Source organism: Lithobates pipiens, unplaced genomic scaffold (assembly GCF_037356315.1).
Source record: "Lithobates pipiens isolate NorthernLeopardFrog02 unplaced genomic scaffold, aLitPip1_a1.2 Scaffold_17, whole genome shotgun sequence".
Classification (NCBI taxonomy): domain Eukaryota; kingdom Metazoa; phylum Chordata; class Amphibia; order Anura; family Ranidae; genus Lithobates; species Lithobates pipiens.
In genome coordinates, this window is record NW_027507755.1 from 7,667,584 (window position 1) to 7,691,633 (window position 24,050).

General features: G+C 51.0%; 1 protein-coding gene across 1 annotated transcript in view; it reads right to left on the bottom strand.

Moving 5' to 3' along the window:
• Positions 1-13,831, bottom strand: part of PANX1 (pannexin 1) — a 100,066-nt gene extending 86,235 nt beyond the window's left edge. The window contains exon 1 of the mRNA XM_077484970.1: positions 13,536-13,831. Within this exon, the coding sequence (XP_077341096.1) occupies positions 13,536-13,716 (181 nt within the window). The 5' untranslated portion in view covers positions 13,717-13,831. The remainder of the gene's footprint in view (positions 1-13,535) is intronic.
• Positions 13,832-24,050: the final 10,219 nt, after the last annotated feature.

Genomic DNA, 24,050 nt, shown 5'->3' on the forward strand with positions numbered 1-24,050 from the left:
ACAGAATGAGCACTACCAGAGCCCTACAACATGACCTCCAGCAGGCCACTGGTGTAGAACAGACTTCATGATGGTGGCCTGAGGCCCCCGATGTCCTCTAGTGGGCCCTGTGCTCACTGCCTGGCACCGTGGAGCTCGATTGACATTTGCCTTTGAACACCAGAATTGGCATGTTCACCACTGGCACCCTATGCTTTTCACAGATGAGAGCAGATTCACCCAGAGCACATGTCACAGACGTGAAAGGGTCTGGAGAATCTACAGAGAATGTTATGCTGCCTGTAACACCGCTCATCATGACTGGTTTGGTGGCGGGTTAGCGCTGGTCTGGGGAGGCATATCCATAGAGCAGGGGTCTCAAACTGGCGGCCCTCCAGCTGTTACAAAACTACAAGTCCCATCATGCCTCTGCTTGTGGGAGTCAAGCTTGTAATTGTTAGCCCTGCAATGCCTCATGGGACTAGTAGTTTTGCAACAGCTGGAGGGCCACCAGTTTGAGACCCCTGCCATAGAGGGACGCACAGACCTCTACAGGCTAGACAATGGCACCCTGACTGCCATTAGGTATCGAGATGAAATCCTTGGACCCAGTGTCAGACCCTACACTGGTGCAGTGGGTCCTGGGTTCCTCCTGGTGCATGACAACGCCCGGCTTCATGTGGGGAGAGTATGCAGCCAGTTCCTGGAGGATGAAAGAATGTATACCATTGAATGGTTCCCATGCTTGCCTGACCTAAATCCAATAGAAAACCTCTGGGGCATTATGTTTCGGTCCATCCGACACCGCCAGGTTGCACCTCAGTCTGCCCAGGAGTTCAGTGATGCCCCGGTCCATGGAGATCTGGGGAGGAAATGCCCCAAGACACCATCCGTTGTCTCATTAGGAGGTCACCTGACGTGGTCAGGCATGTACCGTATTTTTCGGACTATAAGGCGCACGTAAAAGCCTAAATTTTCTCCCAAAAACGACCGTGCGCCTTATAGTCCGGTGCGCCTTATATATGACCTGTTGACATCGCTGGAGTTCTTTGTTAACAGTATCTGTCATCTTGACGTAAACCTTCGGACTATAAGGCGCACGTAAAAGCCTAAATTTTCTCCCAAAATCGACCGTGCGCCTTATAGTCCGGTGCGCTTTATATATATGGAAATATCCATTTTATCAGCCGGTCGTTGCTAGTGCGCCTTATAATCCGGTGCGCCTTATAGTCCGATGCGCCTTATATATGGAAATATCCATTTTATCAGCCGGTCGTTGCTAGTGCGCCTTATAATCCGGTGCGCCTTATAGTCCGAAAAATACGGTATACAAGCACATGGGGGGGGTCATACAAACTACTGAGAACCATTTTGAGTTGCTGCAATGAAATTTCACCAAAATGGACTAGCCTGCTGCATCATTTCACTTTGATTTTCAGAGTGTCTTGACCCTTTTCATTTCCATCACACATTAACCAATCCATATCAGTAAAGATATACAGCATATTTTTCCCCATCGAGATCTGATGCGTTTTCAAAGCGTTCGTTACTTTTTTTGCGCTATATACACACACACAGCCGTTTAATTCTGCTTTAAGGCAATGTGCAAAAACTTTCCGTAAATCAGACATGTGACAAAATTTGTAACACGAATTGTCTGCATGCGTTGGGGTAACAATGAAAATGAATGACACCACAATGCATGCAACACGTCACCATAATGCAAGGCTGTAAATGGGTCCTTCAGCTCCTTAAAGCGGAGGTCCGCCTGAGGAAATAAATAAATAAATTACTACAGATACTGACTTTTAATATAAGGACAATTCAATGTCCAGGGAGCCCGCGATGTCCTCACCCAAAGCCTACCCTCGGCTCCGGGTGCAGGCGCCAACATCCTTACTAAGGGAAAAAGGAAGTGAATACTCATAGGTGGTGCAACTTTGCAACATTAATATAAAAAAAAAAATAAAAAAAATATTTGCTCTTTTGCATGGTTTGATCCTTAAAGAAAAAAATATAGTCAATGGCATATATACCCCCACTGGGTACTTCCGTTGAGGTAAACTTTGTAATATAATTTTGGCAAATAAAATAAATAGAAGCATTTTAGTTGATGAAAAAACCTAAAAGCTTATGCAGAAGCAAGGGGTGCTGGAAATAAACCTACGGGTGCCAGGGAGGGTTTCAGATAAGAAAACACATCTGGGGGTATTCAGTAAAAACAGGTTTAATGTTGGAAAACATACTTTAAGAAATGGGGTGTATAATGATAGGGGGCGCTGTAAATAGTGTTGCTAATACTCCACCGCAGTGATAGTTGGGGAGAGAAAAAAAAAAAAAACAGGAGCATAGCGCGATACAGTTTAATTAAAAAAAAATTGTTTTAAAAACATATGCCAAATGGGCGCTTACATTAGTAGGTGCCTTTCCTTGGCACTGAAGGTTTAAAGCATCTATCACCAGGTAATGGAAGGAATAACCGCCCCGCTCGCGCTGTGTTGATCGGCATGCATTCCCCCCACCGCGGTCAGACAGAAACCGGAAGTAACATGATCGGGATGAGCCTCGCCGTGCTATCAGGAAGTGTAAATACTTTAAAGAGGGATTCCAGTGGAAAAAATAAAAATATATTAAAAGCCAGCAGCTATAAATACTACAGCTGCTGACTTTTAATAAATGGACGCTCACCTGTCCCAGGATCCAGCGATGTCGGCAGACGAGACCGATCGATCGGATCTTGGCTGCTGCCGCCGCCATTCTGGGTGAGGGAATCAGGAAGTGAAGCGTTGCGGCTTCACTTCCCGGTTCCCTACTGCACATGCGCGAGTCACGCAGCGCAATGGGAATGGTTTGCGCTGTCTCTGGGACCCGTGTGTGTCCCCCAGCAGACAGCGCGGTGGGACAGAAAACAGCATAGACTCCCGCGGGAGTCTATGCACGGAAGTGGGTGCAAATACCTGTCTTAGACAGGCATCTGCACCCCCCTGAAAAGGTGCCAATTGTGACACGGGGGGGGGGGGGGGGTTCCGATGAGCAGAAGTTCCACTTTAGGGTGGAACCCCGCTTTAAGAAATGGGGCTTTAAAAATCACTGAACGCTCATTAAAACTGAAGAAGGTACTTAGATCAGTAGTGGCAAGGCTTCAACATTACAGAATAGGGCTGAAACGACTAATCGACAACTAATCGAGTATGAAATGAATCAATTACTATTTTCATAATTGATTAATCGGCCAGTAACATAATGGGGTTAAAAAAAACTAAAATTAGCCCTTTATAGTACAAAAAACAAATAATCGCTACTGTAAATATTACTTTCACCGTTCTACAGTAAAAAAAGAAATGAACCCCTTACAGTAGTGATTATCTGCTTTTTTTTCTACTATAAAGCGCTAAATTTGAGTTTTTTTTAACCCCATTATGTTACTAAGCGTCTTGGACCTGGTTCACATTTTTGTGTTTATTGGTGCTTTTTGCAGAAATGCACTACAGTTCATTTCCATGGTTTCCTATGGGACACGTTCACATCTGAAAGGGTCAGGGACTTTTAACACAAAGCGGTGCTTCTTTGGTTCAATATACTTCAATGGAGAAGCTGCAGAAAAGCATGTAATGCATTTTTGCAGCAATTTGTGTTTTTTAATCTGCACAAAAAAAAATAAAAAAATGCTAAAATGTCAGTAAAATCACGTGCGCAAAAATCTAAACGCACAGCAAAAAGTACTACAGAAACAGATCAAAAGCAAACTGCATAGGTGTGTACCGAGCCTTATGCTGGCCTCACGGATCGATTTTCAGATGAGAATATTCAGACGAAAAATCTTTGTTTGAAATTTTCACTTGTTTTTAACATTGTTTTTAAATTGAATGTGATTTCTGAACGAAAACCACATACACTGTCTGAAAACTCCTTTGACTAAGATGTTTCCTATTATTTCCTAATTTTCCCGTCACTGGTTGAAAATGAATGTCAATTTGACCCACTTTTTTTTTTTTCTTAAAGGTTATTAACCGATTTAATCGAAACAATATTTGGCCAACTAATCGATTATGAAAATAATCGTTAGTTGCAGCCCTATTACAGAACACATTCAGTAGAATTTGACTACTACTAGATATACTGCTTTAAACCATAAAAAATAAATAAAAAGTTTACTTCCACATGGCCCCTGTCATACAAAATGCAAATACAAAATCCAGCAATAAACCAACAAATGGTCCAAAGACAAGTACAGGACATGCAGTGTCTCCAGTTTAATTCTGACACTAATCAGGATGACTGAGCTAGACACTAGCATGATGTGAGAACTCAACCCAATCCAATGAAGAAGCCCCAATCAATACATGATGCAAGGACTCAACCCACTCCAAAGACGAAGCCCCAATCAATACATGATGCAAGGGCTCAACCCAATCCAAAGACGAAGCCCCAATCGATACATGATGCAAGGGCTCAACCCAATCCAAAGACGAAGCCCCAATCGATACATGATGCAAGGACTCAACCCAATCCAAAGACGAAGCCCCAATCGATACATGATGCAAGGGCTCAACCCAATCCAAAGACGAAGCCCCAATCGATACATGATGCAAGGGCTCAACCCAATCCAAAGACGAAGCCCCAATCGATACATGATGCAAGGGCTCAACCCAATCCAAAGACGAAGCCCCGATCAATACATGATGCAAGGGCTCAACCCAATCCAAAGACGAAGCCCCGATCAATACATGATACAAGGGCTCAACCCAATCCAAAGACGAAGCCCCAATCAATACATGATGCAAGGGCTCAACCCAATCCAAAGACGAAGCCCCAATCAATACATGATGCAAGGGCTCAACCCAATCCAAAGACGAAGCCCCAATCAATACATGATGCAAGGGCTCAACCCAATCCAAAGACGAAGCCCCGATCAATACATGATGCAAGGGCTCAACCCAATCCAAAGACGAAGCCCCAATCAATACATGATACAAGGGCTCAACCCAATCCAAAGACGAAGCCCCAATCAATACATGATGCAAGGGCTCAACCCAATCCAAAGACGAAGCCCCAATCAATACATGATGCAAGGGCTCAACCCAATCCAAAGACGAAGCCCCAATCAATACATGATGCAAGGGCTCAACCCAATGAAAAAGCCCCAATCAATTCATGATACAAGGACTCAACCTCATTCAACATAGAAGTTAAAATAATTATATAATGCATCAACTCTACCCCATCCAATAATTAAACCCCAATCAATACATGATACAAGGACTCAACCCCATCCTATATATATACAGTGCCTTGCCAAAGTATTCGGCCCCCTTGAACTTTTCAACCTTTTGCCACATTTCAGGCTTCAAACATAAAGATATAAATTTTTTATTTTTTGTGAAGAATCACCAACAAGTGGGACACAATTGTGAAGTGGAACGAAATCTATTGGATATTTTAAACTTTTTTAGCAAATAAAAAACTGAAAAGTGGAGCGTGCAAATTTATTCGGCCCCTTTACTTTCAGTGCAGCAAACTCCAGAAGTTCAGCGAGGATCTCTGAATGATCCAATGTTGTCCTAAATGACTGATGGTGATAAATAGAATCCACCTGTGTGTAATCAAGTCTCTGTATAAATGCACCTGCTCTGTGATAGTCTCAGGGTTCTGTTGAAAGCGCAGAGAGCATCATGAAGACCAAGGAACACACCAGGCAGGTCCGTAATACTGTTGTGGGGAAGTTTAAAGCCGGATTTGGATACAAAAAGATTTCCCAAGCTTTAAACATCCCAAGGAGCACTGTGCAAGCGATCATTTTGAAATGGAAGGAGTATCAGACCACTGCAAATCTACCAAGACCTGGCCGTCCCTCTAAACTTTCAGCTCAGACAAGGAGAAGACTGATCAGAGATGCAGCCAAGAGGCCCATAATCACTCTGGATGAACTGCAGAGAACTACAGCTGAGGTGGCAGAGTCTGTCCATAGGACAACAGTCAGTCGTACACTGCACAAATCTGGCCTTTATGGAAGAGTGGCAAGAAGAAAGCCATTTCTCAAAGATATCCATAAAAAGTCTCGTCTAAAGTTTGCCACAAGCCACCTGGGAGACACACCAAACATGTGGAAGAAGGTGCTCTGGTCAGATGAAACCAAAATCCAACTTTTTGCCCACAATGCAAAACGATATGTTTGGCGTAAAAGCAACACAGCTTATCACCCTCAACACACCATCCCCACTGTCAAACATGGTGGTGGCAGCATCATGGTTTGGGCCTGCTTTTCTTCAGCAGGGACAGGGAAGATGGTTAAAATTGAGGGGAAGATGGATGCAGCCAAATACAGGACCATTCTGGATGAAAACCTGTTGGAGTCTGCAAAAGACCTGAAACTGGGACGGAGATTTATCTTCCAACAAGACAATGATCCCAAACATACAGCAAAATCTACAAAGGAATGGTTCACAAATAAACATATCCAGGTTTTAGAATGGTCAAGTCAAAGTCCAGACCTGAATCCAATCGAGAATCTGTGGAAAGAGAAACTGCTGTTCACAAACGCTCTCCATCCAACCTCACTGAGCTCGAGCTGTTTTGAAAGTAAGAATGGGCAAGAATTTCAGTCTCTCGATGTGCAAAACTGATAGAGACATACCCCAAGCGACTTGCAGCTGTAATCGCAGCAAAAGGTGGCTCTACAAAGTATTAACGCAAGGGGGCCGAATAATTTTGCACGGACCCACTTTTCATTTTTTTATTAGTTAAAACAAGTTTCAAAAATCCAATAGATTTCATTCCACTTCACAATTGTGTCCCACTTGTTGGTGATTCTTCACAAAAAATAAAAATGTTATATCTTTATGTTTGAAGCCTGAAATGTGGCAAAAGGTTGAAAAGTTCAAGGGGGCCGAATACTTTGGCAAGGCACTGTATATATATATATATATATATAGGACGGTGTGCCCAGACATGGAGGGGATCAGAGCCATATTTGACAATCCCAGCTCTATGCCTGTCATTACACGACGGATGAAGATGACAAAGTGGGAGATTCCAGGATCCTCCTATGTATCAGACATGCTTCTCTCCCAGCCCCAAAGTCACCGTCATTACACCCAGGATAGAGATGACCACACAGTCCACTCCCAGCCCCAGAGTACCCCCGACATTGCACCAGAATACAGAGAAGATCCAGGACGCCTCTGTGTCTGGCAGATTGCACCGCCAGCCCTGGAGTACCCTTGTTTTGTACCCAGGATAGAGATGACAAGTGAACACACAGAGAAGATAACTCAGGTCAATCCCAGCCCCAGAGAACTCCTGTCATTGCACCCGCAATGGAGATGAAAGACAGAGGACACCTCTTTTTGCCTGGCAGGGTACACTCCCAACCCTGGAGTACCCCATCTGTATACCCAGGATAGAGATGACAGACTCAGGGGCGTTCAGGGCTTGGCATGCAGTCTGCCAGACACAGGAGTACCCATGTCATTGTATAATAGATAGAGATGACAGACAGGAAAGATCCAGGGCCCCCCTTTGTGCCTGGCTCTGCTAACTCCCAGCACTAGAGTCCCCCATCACTTTACCAGGGGCAGTGATGAGAAGTGAGGGCCCCTCTGGGTCTTGCGCAGCCAACTCCCAGCTCTGCAGTATCTCTATCATTAGGGACAAAGATGAGAGGTGGGCACACAGGAAAGACCCCTCTGGATCGGGCACAGTTCACCCCCAGCTCTACAGTACCCACACCATTACACTGCGGATAGAGATGATGGGTTGGCACACAGAGAAGACCCAGCATAGCACACCTCCAGCACAAGAGTACCCCCATCATTGCACCCAGGATGGAGATGACAATTGTCCCTATCCCTGTACATTGCACACTCACATCAGTCCCTACCCTCAAGGAGCCCACAATGCAAGCTCCCCATTCATATGCTAGGGCCAATTTTGGACAGAAGCCAATTAACCTACCTGCATGTCTTTGGAGCGTGGGAGGAAACCAGAGCACCCAGAGGAAACCCACACAGGCACAGGGAGAACATGCAAACTCCAGGCAGGTAGTGTCGTGGTTGGGATTCGACCTGCTAGGTGAGAGTGCAAACCACTACACCACTGTGCCACCCACTGTGCCAGGCTCTGTTCACTCCCAGCTCTCGAGTACCCTGTCACTGTACCAGGGACAGAAATATGTAGGGTGTATAGGGAGGACTCCTCTGTGTCTGGCAGAGTTCACTCCCAGCCCTAGAGCACCCATATCATTACACTGAGGATAGAGATGACAGGAGGCACACAGTGGGGATCCAGAATAGCACCAGAGTACTCCCATCATTGTGCCCAGGATAGACATGACAGAGAAAAAGATCTAAGAGCCCTGTTTGTGCCTGGCTCTGTTCACTCCCAGCTCTGAAGTACCCCCATCATTGTACCAGGGACAGAGATGACATGGGGGGGTACAGGGAGGGCCCCTCTGGGTCTTGCACAGTTCACTCCCATCCATATGTACCTCTATCATTACACTGAGGACAGGGATGACAGGGATGACAGGGGGGACGTGACACCGGGGGACAGGGATGACGGGGGGGGACGTGACACCGGGGGACGACGTGACACCGGGGGGACAGGGGGGGGGGGAGACGTGACACCGGGGGACAGGGGGGGGGGGGACGTGACACCGGGGGACAGGGATGACAGGGGGACGTGACACCGGGGGACAGGGATGACAGGGGGACGTGACACCGGGGACAGGGATGACAGGGGGACGTGACACCGGGGACAGGGATGACAGGGGACAGGGATGACAGGGGGACGTGACACCGGGGACAGGGATGACAGGGGGACGTGACACCGGGGACAGGGATGACAGGGGGACGTGACACCGGGGACAGGGGGACGTGACACCGGGGGACAGGGGGACGTGACACCGGGGGACAGGGATGACAGGGGGACGTGACACCGGGGACAGGGATGACAGGGGACAGGGATGACAGGGGGACGTGACACCGGGGACAGGGATGACAGGGGGACGTGACACCGGGGACAGGGATGACAGGGGGACAGGGATGACAGGGGGACGTGACACCGGGGACAGGGATGACGGGGGGGACGTGACACCGGGGACAGGGATGAAGGGGGGGACGTGACACCGGGGGACAGGGATGAAGGGGGGGACGTGACACCGGGGGACAGGGATGAAGGGGGGGACGTGACACCGGGGGACAGGGATGAAGGGGGGGACGTGACACCGGGGGACAGGGATGAAGGGGGGGACGTGACACCGGGGGACAGGGATGAAGGGGGGGACGTGACACCGGGGGACAGGGATGAAGGGGGGGACGTGACACCGGGGGACAGGGATGAAGGGGGGGACGTGACACCGGGGGACAGGGATGAAGGGGGGGACGTGACACCGGGGGACAGGGATGAAGGGGGGGACGTGACACCGGGGGACAGGGATGAAGGGGGGGACGTGACACCGGGGGACAGGGATGAAGGGGGGGACGTGACACCGGGGGACAGGGATGAAGGGGGGGACGTGACACCGGGGGACAGGGATGAAGGGGGGGACGTGACACCGGGGGACAGGGATGAAGGGGGGGGACGACGTGACACCGGGGGACAGGGATGAAGGGGGGGACGTGACACCGGGGGACAGGGATGAAGGGGGGGGACGACGTGACACCGGGGGACAGGGATGAAGGGGGGGACGTGACACCGGGGGACAGGGATGAAGGGGGGGACGTGACACCGGGGGACAGGGATGAAGGGGGGGACGTGACACCGGGGGACAGGGATGAAGGGGGGGGACGACGTGACACCGGGGGACAGGGGGGGGGGGGACGTGACACCGGGGGACAGGGGGGGGGGGGCGTGGGGAACGTGACACCGGGGGACAGGGGGGGGGGGGGGGAACGTGACACCGGGGGACAGGGGGGGGGGGGGGGGAACGTGACACCGGGGGACAGGGGGGGGGCGTGACACCGGGGAACGGGGGGGGGGCGTGACACCGGGGAACGGGGGGGGGGAACTGACACCGGGGGACAGGGGGGGGGAACTGACACCGGGGGACGTGACACCGGGGGACAGGGGGGGAGGGGACGTGACACCGGGGGACAGGGGGGGGGGGGGGACGTGACACCGGGGGACAGGGGGGGGGGACGTGACACCGGGGGACAGGGGGGGGAACTGACACCGGGGGACAGGGGGGGGAGGGGACGTGACACCGGGGGACAGGGGGGGGAGGGGACGTGACACCGGGGGACAGGGGGGGGAGGGGACGTGACACCGGGGGACAGGGGGGGGAGGGGACGTGACACCGGGGGACAGGGGGGGGAGGGGACGTGACACCGGGGGACAGGGGGGGGAGGGGACGTGACACCGGGGGACAGGGGGGGGGGGGACGTGACACCGGGGACAGGGATGACAGGGGGACCTGACACCGGGGACAGGGATGACAGGGGGACCTGACACCGGGGACAGGGATGACAGGGGGACCTGACACCGGGGACAGGGATGACAGGGGGACCTGACACCGGGGACAGGGATGACAGGGGGACCTGACACCGGGGACAGGGATGACAGGGGGACCTGACACCGGGGACAGGGATGACAGGGGGACCTGACACCGGGGACAGGGATGACAGGGGGACCTGACACCGGGGACAGGGATGACAGGGGGACCTGACACCGGGGACAGGGATGACAGGGGGACCTGACACCGGGGACAGGGATGACAGGGGGACCTGACACCGGGGACAGGGATGACAGGGGGACCTGACACCGGGGACAGGGATGACAGGGGGACCTGACACCGGGGACAGGGATGACAGGGGGACCTGACACCGGGGACAGGGATGACAGGGGGACCTGACACCGGGGACAGGGATGACAGGGGGACCTGACACCGGGGACAGGGATGACAGGGGGACGAGACACCGGGGACAGGGATGACAGGGGGACGAGACACCGGGGACAGGGATGACAGGGGGACGAGACACCGGGGACAGGGATGACAGGGGGACGAGACACCGGGGACAGGGATGACAGGGGGACGAGACACCGGGGACAGGGATGACAGGGGGACGAGACACCGGGGACAGGGATGACAGGGGGACGAGACACCGGGGACAGGGATGACAGGGGGACGAGACACCGGGGACAGGGATGACAGGGGGACGAGACACCGGGGACAGGGATGACAGGGGGACGAGACACCGGGGACAGGGATGACAGGGGGACGAGACACCGGGGACAGGGATGACAGGGGGACGAGACACCGGGGACAGGGATGACAGGGGGACGAGACACCGGGGACAGGGATGACAGGGGGACGAGACACCGGGGACAGGGATGACAGGGGGACGAGACACCGGGGACAGGGATGACAGGGGGACGAGACACCGGGGACAGGGATGACAGGGGGACGAGACACCGGGGACAGGGATGACAGGGGGACGAGACACCGGGGACAGGGATGACAGGGGGACGAGACACCGGGGACAGGGATGACAGGGGGACGAGACACCGGGGACAGGGATGACAGGGGGACGAGACACCGGGGACAGGGATGACAGGGGGACGAGACACCGGGGACAGGGATGACAGGGGGACGAGACACCGGGGACAGGGATGACAGGGGGACGAGACACCGGGGACAGGGATGACAGGGGGACGAGACACCGGGGACAGGGATGACAGGGGGACGTGACACCGGGGACAGGGATGACAGGGGGACGTGACACCGGGGACAGGGATGACAGGGGGACGTGACACCGGGGACAGGGATGACAGGGGGACGTGACACCGGGGACAGGGATGACAGGGGGACGTGACACCGGGGACAGGGATGACAGGGGGACGTGACACCGGGGACAGGGATGACAGGGGGACGTGACACCGGGGACAGGGATGACAGGGGGACGTGACACCGGGGACAGGGATGACAGGGGGACGTGACACCGGGGACAGGGATGACAGGGGGACGTGACACCGGGGACAGGGATGACAGGGGGACGTGACACCGGGGACAGGGATGACAGGGGGACGTGACACCGGGGACAGGGATGACAGGGGGACGTGACACCGGGGACAGGGATGACAGGGGGACGTGACACCGGGGACAGGGATGACAGGGGGACGTGACACCGGGGACAGGGATGACAGGGGGACGTGACACCGGGGACAGGGATGACAGGGGGACGTGACACCGGGGACAGGGATGACAGGGGGACGTGACACCGGGGACAGGGATGACAGGGGGACGTGACACCGGGGACAGGGATGACAGGGGGACGTGACACCGGGGACAGGGATGACAGGGGGACGTGACACCGGGGACAGGGATGACAGGGGGACGTGACACCGGGGACAGGGATGACAGGGGGACGTGACACCGGGGACAGGGATGACAGGGGGACGTGACACCGGGGACAGGGATGACAGGGGGACGTGACACCGGGGACAGGGATGACAGGGGGACGTGACACCGGGGACAGGGATGACAGGGGGACGTGACACCGGGGACAGGGATGACAGGGGGACGTGACACCGGGGACAGGGATGACAGGGGGACGTGACACCGGGGACAGGGATGACAGGGGGACGTGACACCGGGGACAGGGATGACAGGGGGACGTGACACCGGGGACAGGGATGACAGGGGGACGTGACACCGGGGACAGGGATGACAGGGGGACGTGACACCGGGGACAGGGATGACAGGGGGACGTGACACCGGGGACAGGGATGACAGGGGGACGTGACACCGGGGACAGGGATGACAGGGGGACGTGACACCGGGGACAGGGATGACAGGGGGACGTGACACCGGGGACAGGGATGACAGGGGGACTTGACACCGGGGACAGGGATGACAGGGGGACGTGACACCGGGGACAGGGATGACAGGAGGACGTGACACCGGGGACAGGGATGACAGGAGGACGTGACACCGGGGACAGGGATGACAGGAGGACGTGACACCGGGGACAGGGATGACAGGGGGACGTGACACCGGGGACAGGGATGACAGGGGGACGTGACACCGGGGACAGGGATGACAGGGGGACGTGACACCGGGGACAGGGATGACAGGTGAGGACTGGGATGAGGGATGACAGGTGAGGACAGGGATGACATGGGGGGACGTGACACCGGGGGACAGGGATGACATGGGGGGGCGTGACACCGGGGACAGAGATGACGGGGGGACGTGACACCGGGGACAGGGATGACGGGGGACGTGACACCGGGGACAGGGATGACGGGGGGACGTGACACCGGGGACAGAGATGACGGGGGGACGTGACACCGGGGACAGGGATGACGGGGGGACGTGACACCGGGGACAGGGATGACAGGGGGACGTGACACCGGGGACAGGGATGACAGGGGGACGTGACACCGGGGACAGGGATGACAGGGGGACATGACACCGGGGACAGGGATGACAGGGGGACGTGACACCGGGGACAGGGATGACAGGTGAGGACTGGGATGAGGGATGACAGGTGAGGACTGGGATGAGGGATGACAGGTGAGGACAGGGATGACAGATGACAGGGGGGTGTCACACTCACCCATGGTGATCTCCTGGGCGAAGGCCAGTGATATGAGGAGGAGGGGGAGCCCCACTCCTATACAGGAGACGATCTTGTCCCCGGCCAGCTCCAGTCTCAGCCCCTTGTACTTGGACTCGGGCGGCTCCTTGAGCAGGAAGTCGGAGAAGACGTACTCGGTGGCGATGTGGGCGATGGCCATGTTGGATTCGGGTGACAACAAAGAGCGCGCTCAGTCACCCCGCACACCGAGCCCCGCACACTGACAAGTGCTCGGCACAGCCTGGGGCGCGCTCCCGAGGAGGCTGGGCGGCGTGCGCGGGCGTGAGGGAGAGGCGGGGCGGCACCCGGCCTGTCGCTGTAGAGGTGTGCGGAGAGGGGCGGGGCAGAGAGTAGACAGAGGGCGTGTCTCCTCCCCTCTATTGTCAGGCTCAGATTACCTGTGTGCACAGCCGTGATTGAAGCGCTGATTCACATAGATCTGCTCAGACACACTCCATACCCAGGAGAGCATGTCACCCACCATACCCACCATCCCCATCATCCCCATCCTCCTATAGGAGAGCATGTCACCCACCATACCCACCATCCCCATCATCCCCATCCTCCTATAGGAGAGCATGTCACCCACCATACCCATCATACCCATCATCCCCATCCTCCTATAGGAGAGCATGTCACCCACCATACCCATCATCCCCATCCTCCTATAGGAGAGCATGTCACCCATCATCCCCATCATCTCCATCCTCCTATAGGAGAGCTGTACTGGGGAGCATATCACCCACCATACTCACCATACCCATCATCTATAGGAGAGCTGTACTAGTATAGGTAGGTACATATGTTCAATTGCTTGGTATCACAAATTGCTAATCAGCCAATCACATGGCAGCAACTCAATGCATTTAGGCATCTAGACATGGTGAAAACGACTTGCTGAAGCTCAAACCGAGCATCAGAATGGGGAAGAAAGGAGGTGTACGTGACATTGAACGTGGCATGGTTGTTGGTGCCAGACGGGCTGGTCCAAGCAGGGCCGTCTTTAAGGCAGGGCAAAAGGGGCAGCTGCCCTGGGCCCTGTCATTGTTGTGGGGCCCAAAGCAGCTGCCTCATACTTGCCAACTATCCCAGTTTACATGCCCTTGTCCCTTCAGGTTTTTAGTCCTGTTGTTGTGTACAGGTGACTCACCTGCAGACCCTGTGTTTACATGTAAATAACCAGCATTCATATGTAAATAGCGGTGACATTAGGGTTGCCACCTTTTCTTCAAGTCAAATCCGAACACTTTAGCGGAGCACGCCAATTTTTTTTTATAGTATAAACTTTATATATATTTTGCCATTAAATAACATTTCTAATCATATGAAGTTAATAACAAGAGTCCCTCTTTACATCAGAGTCCACAGAGTTCCCCTTTTACATCTGAACTTGCAGAGTCCCTCTTTACATCAGAGTCCACAGAGTTCCCCTTTTACATCTGAACTCGCAGAGTTCTCTTTCACTGTAAGGGGGGTCTCTGCAGACTCTGATGTAAGGGAGAACTCTGGGGACTCTAACATAAGCAATTCTCTGAGAGCTCTGATTTAAGGGGGAACACTGAGAACTCTGATGTACAGAGAGGACTCTAATGTAAGGGGGAACACTGTGGCTTCTGGTGTAAAGGGGAACTGTGATACAAGGGGTGCTCTGAGAACCCTGATTTACCTTAATGTACTCACTCAGAGGCAGGAGAGAGAAGGGGGGAGACTTCAGTGACAGACAGGGATGGATGGTGAGCTCACTCACCCCTTGGCAGTCAGCACCTCTCATCCAGATGTATCCGAGGCTGCTGAATTTAAATTTCTGGCCCCAACTTTCCTTTTCTGAGGCACATCACCGGGGTTTGGAGTGTGGGCAGACACAGAGGGGTAGGGGGATGAGGTGCTGATCGAGCCCTCTCTCCTCTCCTGTCTGTGTGTGTGTTTGGGGGTGGATTGTTAGTGCTGACTTTGGGCAGTGTGAAAGAGTGTAACAGACACTCTCAGCCTAGACAACTGCAGCCAGCAACCCTGCTGGGAAGCCATAGTCCAGTCTAAATAATGTGTCCGGGTTTCAGGCAGTCTAAAACCCGGACGCATGATTCCAAACCCGAACTGTCCGGGTGAATCCTGGACAGGTGGCAACCCTAGGTGACATGCATATGTAAATAGCTGAGGCCAACTGCATTGATATGTAAATAAGGCAGCATTCATATGTATATCATGCCCCCTGCAGTGAGGAGATGATGAGCTGTAACCTACAGCAACCAGTGAGCAGTATTACTGTACAGTAATCTCTAGCAGCCAATCAACAAGCCAAAATCATGTGCTGTAACCTCTAGCAACCAGTCAGTAAGCAGTAATGATATGCTGTAACCTCTGGCAACCAATCGCAATAGCTGCCTGATCTGATACAGTAAACTGATTTTAAGTCTAGCTGCTATTTATTGTATGTCTCAGAGAAGGTGGAGAGCGAAACTGCATGGGGGGAGGGGGGCCCCAAGCAAATTTTTGCCCAGGGCCCAATCAATATTAAAGACGGCCCTGGGTCCAAGTATTATAAAACCTGCTAATCTACTGGGATTTTCATGCACAACCATCTCTATGGTTTACAGAGAATGGTGAGAAAATATCCAGTGAAAATGCCTTGTTGAGGTCATAGAATGGGCATACTGGTTCAAGATGATAGAAAGGCAACATTAACTCAAATAACCGCTTGTTACGCCCAAGGTATGCCGAATACCATCTCTGAACACACAACACATCGAACTTTGAAGCAGATGGGCTACAGCAGCAGAAGACCACACCGGGCGCCACTCCTGTCAGCAAAGACCAGGAAACTGAGGCTACAAATCTCACAGGATCACCAGAATTGCACAATAAAAGATTGGAATAACATTGTCTGGTCTGAAAAACATTGCTTGCGACATTCGGATGGTCGGGTCAGAATTTGGTGTAAACAACATGAAAGCATGGATCTATCCTGCCATATTAATGTTTCAGGCTGGTGGTGGGGGTATAATGGTGTGGGAGCAATGGCGTACCAACGTGGGGGTGGTCCACCTTGGGTGCCACACATTGGGAGGGTGTCAGACCAGCGCCACTTATGGGTGTCAGGCAGGCTCAGACTGGCCATAGGGCACATTTTGCAGATCTATATATCTATCTATCTATCTATATCTATATAGATTTGGAGAAATATATATATATATACATACATATATACACACACACACAGAGGCGTAACTACAACCTTCAGGGCCCCGATGCAAGAAATCGTGAAGGGCCCCCCCACCTCTCGTCCCGGGGCCCTTTATTACGGTCCCACATTTGCCCCCTTTCTGCCATCTTGGGCCCACCCCCACCGTGGCAGAACACCAGGGTCGCAAGTGCAACCTTTGTGACCCTGGTAGATCTGCCATTGTGTACCACCTGTATTTAGGTAGTGTCATAAAATGTTATTGATTTTACTGGTATGTAAGAGCTGCACTGCCAGCATTTGAAAGGCTTCTAAAAAGGATGTTACTGACAGGCTCAGTGAGCGGACCCTCAGCAGATCACCCATGACAGGAGAACCAGCATATCCATTGCTGACCCCAGGAACATGACCCACAGTGGTGCAGGAGGAGAGCTCTGACAGAAAGTGGCTCACACTAAGGGCACTAATGGAGGATGGAAGGTCAGACTGGCAGCATTGGGCTAGCAGCAATGGGGAGTGGCGGGGGGCAAGTTGGGCAGCGGTTATCAGTACCAGCTGAGCCAATGCAAGAATTTTTGGCTACAAAGGCGAAGGTGCATTTTGATTTTTGAAGCCCTGCCACCCCTCTTCCCTCCACAATGCAACCCCCCACCCTCACTTCACATTCTAACCTCTTTGACATTACGCCTGTATTTGTGATGGGGTGCAACGCGTACAAATCCACCCCCACCCAATCACCCTCTCTGCAAAAATCCTCTCGCAAATTTCTAGCACAGATCCTGTCCCCCAGGTCCTCCCTTCCAGTACAACCCTTTCCCACCATCCTGGGTCAAACTCCCCCAGCATTAAATTCTTTCCCTCCATGCCAGCATAAGTATTCTCCTCAGTTCTGTCACAAATCCTACTACTCAAATCCCCCTTCCCAGTACAAACCCCCCAAAACACAAATCCTCTCTACTTCTAATACAAATCCATACTTCTAAACTGTCCCGGTTTTGGTGTGACCTTCCTGAGATACAAATGAAATCCTGTGTGTCTGGACTAAGGGTCTGTTCACACCAGAATGCCTTGAGGGAAACCTGCGTTTCCCACACTGCATTCAAAATGCACTGCCAAAGCGATCTGCAGAGGTTGTCAACTTAATGACTCCCCAAATGCCGGTTGCAAATGCCTGCACCATATTGTATGGCCAGCAGTACCATGCAATCCAGTTGCAGTGCGTTTTGTAAAGTAGCACATGGACAGCTCTTGGTGCAGACCAACACAATTTTAGCCTATTCAAATTAAAGGGTTGAAATCGCACAGCACCTGGAAGGCATGTGTATGGCTTAAAAATGCAGAGTGCGTTCCTTTGTGATTCGTGGTGTGAACTGGCCTTGAGTCCTGCAGTGATTACCCCAAATCTCTAGCAAGGTGCCCGGAATCCCAGAAACCATGATCATCTCCTCAATAGCAGACAGACTCTCTTTGAAGGGGGGAGGGAGAAAGTTGTCAGAAAAGGATACTTGCAGTGATTTGGGGGGATAAGAGAATGCTGTATGTGCAAGGGGGCATTTTAGGAGCAGAGAGAACTGGTGCTGGGGGGGGGGGGGGGGGTCATATTTTTTATTTAACCCCCCTTCTAGCACAAGTTCTGTCTGCTCCCAAAGTGCCCCCTTGCACATACAGCATCATCGTATCCCCCCGAATCACTGCAAGTATGCTTCCCTCACAACTTGAACAAATCCAAGCACACTGCCACACTAGTGCGCAGTGCACCCATTCAGTGCACATGGCATATCCACTGCACAAATCCAGTGCGCACTGCACATTACATGGCACCCATCGAGTGCACATCGCACATTCAGTGCTCACTACATATTGCAATATACCACTCTTGTGCACACTGCCCTGATCCAAAGTGCACTGCCTGTCACACAGCACACATCCAGTGCATGCTGCTTGTTGCACAGCAGTACCCATCCATTGCATACTGCACATTGCACTGTAACCATCTAGTGCAAACTTCACAATGCACCCAGCAAGCATCCTCCTTTGACAACTAGCTCCCTTCCCTGCCCCTCCTTCCCTGCAAGTGCCGAGCATTCAGAGTCAGTACGAACCTTAATCAGCATGTCCCATCCCGTTGAGTGCTGTGTCTTTTCTCCCCCCCTTCTGTCTGTGACAGCCAAGCCGAGGCAGAGGGGGAAGGGAGTTTTAATCTGTATGTGAGGCAGGACGAGGGAGAGATGCTGCTGCTATACAGGGTAATCGTAGCATTGGAGACCTGAAACTTCTCACACAAGCCTGGAGCCAGTCACTGGAGCAACTACCAGAAGTCATTACCGGCGGTGTTAGAGCTCACCATCCTTGCGGTCAGTACATCAGGCGCCGGACCGGAAGTCTTTCATGCTTGTCTGGGGGCCCCCCCACAGTGGCAGAACACGTGGCACACACACACACACACACACACACACACACACACACACACACACACACACACACACACACACACACACACACACACACACACACACACACACACACGATATATAGATATATATCTCCAAATGTGGGGGGGGGGGGGGATGCAGGGAAAGGTAAAGGTCCACCATGGTGGCTCAGCCGCCTATCGTCCGTGTGAACAAGCCCAAAAAGGTACACAAGCTTTTAATTAGTTCTGTTTTTGGCCTCACAGAGTGAGGAATGACGGCTACAGGGCGGTTGCTTAACTCTGGCAGGCCGTCATATGACGTCCTCCCAGAATTCCGCTCTGGGGCACGCACTCGAGACCATCCGTGACCGCTCATCGCGGCCGTTTACCTTGTGATCGCTCCATGACGGAGCAGTCATTTGTAAACAAACCAGTGTCATGTTATGACGCCGGTTCCTCTCTCCCCTCTCTGTACCGATCGGTAAAGTGAGAGGGGAGAGATCGGTGCCAGTAGCGCTGTGGGTTGGATCTGTAGTGCCCACAGCGCTGCTCACTGACAATTAACCCTGCAATACCCTGACAATACTCTGCAATGCCCTGACAATACTCTGCAATAGCCTGCAATACCCTGCCATAAATTTGCCATACTCAGCAATACTCTGCAATACCCAGCCATAGTCTGTAATATCCAGCCATACCCGGTGATACCCAGCCATGCTCAACCATGCTTGGCTGTACTCTGCCTCTGTATGTTGCCAGGCTGTGGAAGTCTCACACACACACACACGTGTTATCGCTGTACTCAGGAGGAGTAGGAGAATCTATTTTGGGGTGTCATTTTTGCTATGCGTTACAAATATTGTATAAATGGACAACTTTGTGTTAAAAAAAAAAAAAAAATGCATTTTAACTACTTCCCGCCCGCTGGCCGTCATATGATGTCCTTGACTTTGTGCGGGGATATCTGAATGATGGGTGGAGCTACAGGCATCGTTCAGATATCAGCTTTTTCAGCCGGCAATAGTCTACACCATAACAACAATCATAGCGGCTGTTCCACTGCTTGATCATTCTTACAGGAGGCGAGAGGGGACATCCCCACCTTCTGCCGCCCTCTGGTGCTTCTACCGACTCACCAATACGATCAAAGACAGAATTTTTTTTTTTTATTTTTTTTTTATTTTAGGCTTCCCAGCTTAGAGGTGAGATGTGGGGTCTTATTGACCCCATATCTCACTGTAAAGAGGACCTGTCATGCCATACTCCTATTACAAGGGATGTTTACATTCCTTGTAATAGGAATAAAAGTGATCAAAAAATCTATTTTTGGGAAAAAAATGTCAAACTAAAATAAATAAAGTAAAATGAACAATAACTTTTTTTTTTTTTAAAAGCGCCCCAGTCCCCATGTGCTCGCATGCAGAAGCGAACGCATACACAAGTCCCGCCCACATATGAAAACAATGTTCAAACCACACATGTGAGATATCGCTGCAAACGTTAGAGCGAGAGCAATAATTTTGGCCATAGACCTTCTCTGTAACTCAAAACATGTAACCAGTAAAAAAATAAAAAGTAAAGCGTCGCCTATGGGGATTTTTAAGTAGCGATGTTTGGCGCCATTCCACGAGCATGTGCAATTTTGAAGGGTGAAATGTTAGGTATCTATTTACTCAGCGTAACTTCATCTTTCACATTGGGCTTACTTTACTGTTTTTTTTTTATTTTTTATTTTTTTAAATTGTTTATTTATAACAGGAGATGGGTCCACATAGACCAACAAGATACAAACATTCCACGTGTCTAACAGAGTAGCAGGCAAAACAGGTGGTACAACAACAAGTCTCTGCTAACATTAATATCAATATCAAAAACCGTTAATACCAATTTTGTGGAATTCAGCAGATTATCACTGTCTCGTGGGCACACCTCCCAAGGTCATTTTAAAGGAGCCTCTACTCGGTTATATGGGGGGGGGGGGGGAATAGAGCGAGAAGGAGAGAGAAAGAAAAAAGGAGGTAAACGGGGGGGGCAGGTGGAAAGGAGAGGAGCGGGAGAGCAGAAAGTATGCGAGAGGTAGCGGGAGAGGGGTGGGGGGTGAAGGGAAGGAAAAAAGGTGGGGAGCGGTGGGACACACGAACATAGAGCGTGCGGAAATCTGATCAGATGCGCATATACGGGATCTATATCTACGAACCCTTAGCTCAGCCTACTATCGGTTCGTTCCGCAGTATTATGTGTCAGACCCTCTCAGGGCCTGGCCCGCAGCTGAATATATAAACACAGTCCAGCCCTGCCAGGTTTTAGTGAAGGCCTCTTCTCTATGTTGTGCTGTGAGGATAAGGTCCTCCATTTTTCTGATGTCCTCCACCTTGCGAAGCCAGAGGTCAATGGTCGGCGGAAGAGCCGATTTCCATTGAAGTGGTATACAGGCTTTAGCTGCGTCAAGCAGGTGGCGAATCACCGATTTCTGATATTTCCTCTCAGGGATGTTGGAGGCGTGTAAGAGAAAAAATGCTGGGTCGTCTGTGATGGGCTGGTCTATGAATTGTTGTACGGTCTCACGCACCACTTTCCAGAAGTGCGCTAGTTTCGGGCATGACCAAAAGATATGCAACATTGTCCCTTTATCGGTGTGGCAACGCCAACACAGGTCCGGTGTATTTGGGTAGTACTGGTGGAGTAACGAGGGAGTCCTATACCAACGTGAAAGGATTTTGTAATTGGTTTCCTGGATCTTGGCACATATTGAGGATTTGTGCGTAAATCTAAGAATACGGTGCCTCATGGAGGCATTGAATTGGCAAACTAGTTCTTTTTCCCAATTAAGTAATCCCGGGGGTGCAAAGTCTACTGAGGGGGCATTTAAAAGGTTATATGTCAGCGAAAGTGTGTGAGGTATGGTACCCGTGTCAGTGCATAGCACCTCCAGGGCCGTAAGCGTCTGGGCGTCCACATTGGGAGGCGGAATTGTGGAAAGAAAATGTGACAATTGGAGAGTCCTCAGAAAATCCAGGCCAAACGGGCCCGTAGGGTCCATGAGGTCCGCCATTGGTTTCCAGCGCCCTCCTGAACTGTAGTGTGAGGCTTGGTATAGGCCCGCCTCGCCTAGACTCCGGAGACAGACTGTTTTTTTTTTTTTTTAAAGCACAAAACTGTTTTTTTTTTTCCAAAAAAAGCGTTCGAAAAATTGCTGCGCAAATACCGTGCGAGATAAAAAGTTACAATGACCACCATTTTATTCTCTAGGGTCTTTGCTAAAAAAAAAACAAAAAAAAAAAACATATATAATGTTTTGGGAGTCTATGTAATTTTCTAGCAAATAAATGATGATTTTTACATGTAGGAGAGAAATGTCAGAATTGTCCTGGGTGCTCCAGAACGCCTGATGGTGCTCCATGCATGTTGGGCCTCTGTATGTGGCCCCGCTGTGTAAAAATCTCACACATGTGGTATCGCCGTACTCGGGAGTAATAGCAGAATGTGTTTTGGGGTGTAATTTGTGGTATGCATATGCTGTGTGTGAGAAATAAACTGATAATATGACAATTTTGTGAAAAAAAAAAAGGAAAAAAAAAAATCTTGATTTTGCAAAGAATTGTGGGAAAAAATGACAACTTCAAAAAACTCATCATGCCTCTTACTAAATACCTTGGAATGTCTTCTTTCCAAAAAGGGGTCATTTGGGGGGTATTTGTACTTTTCTGGCATGTTAGGGTCTCAAGAAATGAGATAGGCCGTCAGTCCTTCAAGTGTGATCAATTTTCAGATATTGGCACCATAGCTTGTGGACTCTATAACTTTCACAAAGACCAAATAATATCCACCAATTTGTACTTATTTTTACCAAAGATATGTAGTAGTATAAATTTTGGCCAAAATTTATGAAGAAAAATTACTAATCTGCTAAATTTTATAACAGAAACAAAGAAAAATTAATTTTTTACAGAATTTTCGGTCTTTTTTCTTTTATAGCACAAAAAAAGACCCAGCGGTAATTAAATACCACCAAAAGAAAGCTCCATTTGTGTGAAAAAAAGGACAAAAATTTTATGTGGGTACAGTGTTGCATGACTGAGTCATTCAAAATGTGAGAGTATAGAAAGCTGAAAATTGGTCTGGTGTTTAAGTGCCCAGTGGTCAAGTGGTTAAAGTAGAACTACAGGCAAAACTTTTTTTTTTACATTTTGGAAAGAGTAATGCCACGTACACACAGTCGGACTTTCCGAAGGGAAAGGTCCGATTTGAGCTTGTTGTTAGGAAGTCCGACCGTGTGTATACTCCATCGAACATTTGTTGGCGGACTTTCAACAAATGTTCACCGACAAAACTATGTTGATGGAAATTCCGAGCGTGTGTACACAAGTCCGTGCACAAAAGTTCACGCATGTGAGGAATCAAGTACGAGCCTGAAGCACTGTCAACATGTGCTATCTGCCGTCATGGGATATCAATGTACGTGTTTTGTGGGTGCAACCCCTTCCTCACAACTAAAGTAGGTGATCCCCCACTATGTGAGCTAGAACCTGTTGACACACTGGGCCTTGTACTGTAAAGTGGATTGTCCTTTCTGAAATAAGGCCCAGTGTGTCAACAGGTGCTAGCTCACATAATGGGGGATCAATGGACGTGTTTCGGGGGTGCAACCCCTTCCTCTCACCTACATTAGTTGTGAGGAAGGGGTTGCACCCACAAAAGGCGTACATTGATATTCCATGATGGTAGATGGCACATGGTGAGACAGTGTGTGTTTTGTGGCTTTATCAAAATAGATGTAGGGAAAAGACACACATTTTAGGTATGGGATCATGATGGAAATCAACATTTCGAGTCTTCAAAATTTGGCTTTTACAGGGGTGACATCACCCCATCTGATGAAGGCAAAATCAACAGTTTTGACATA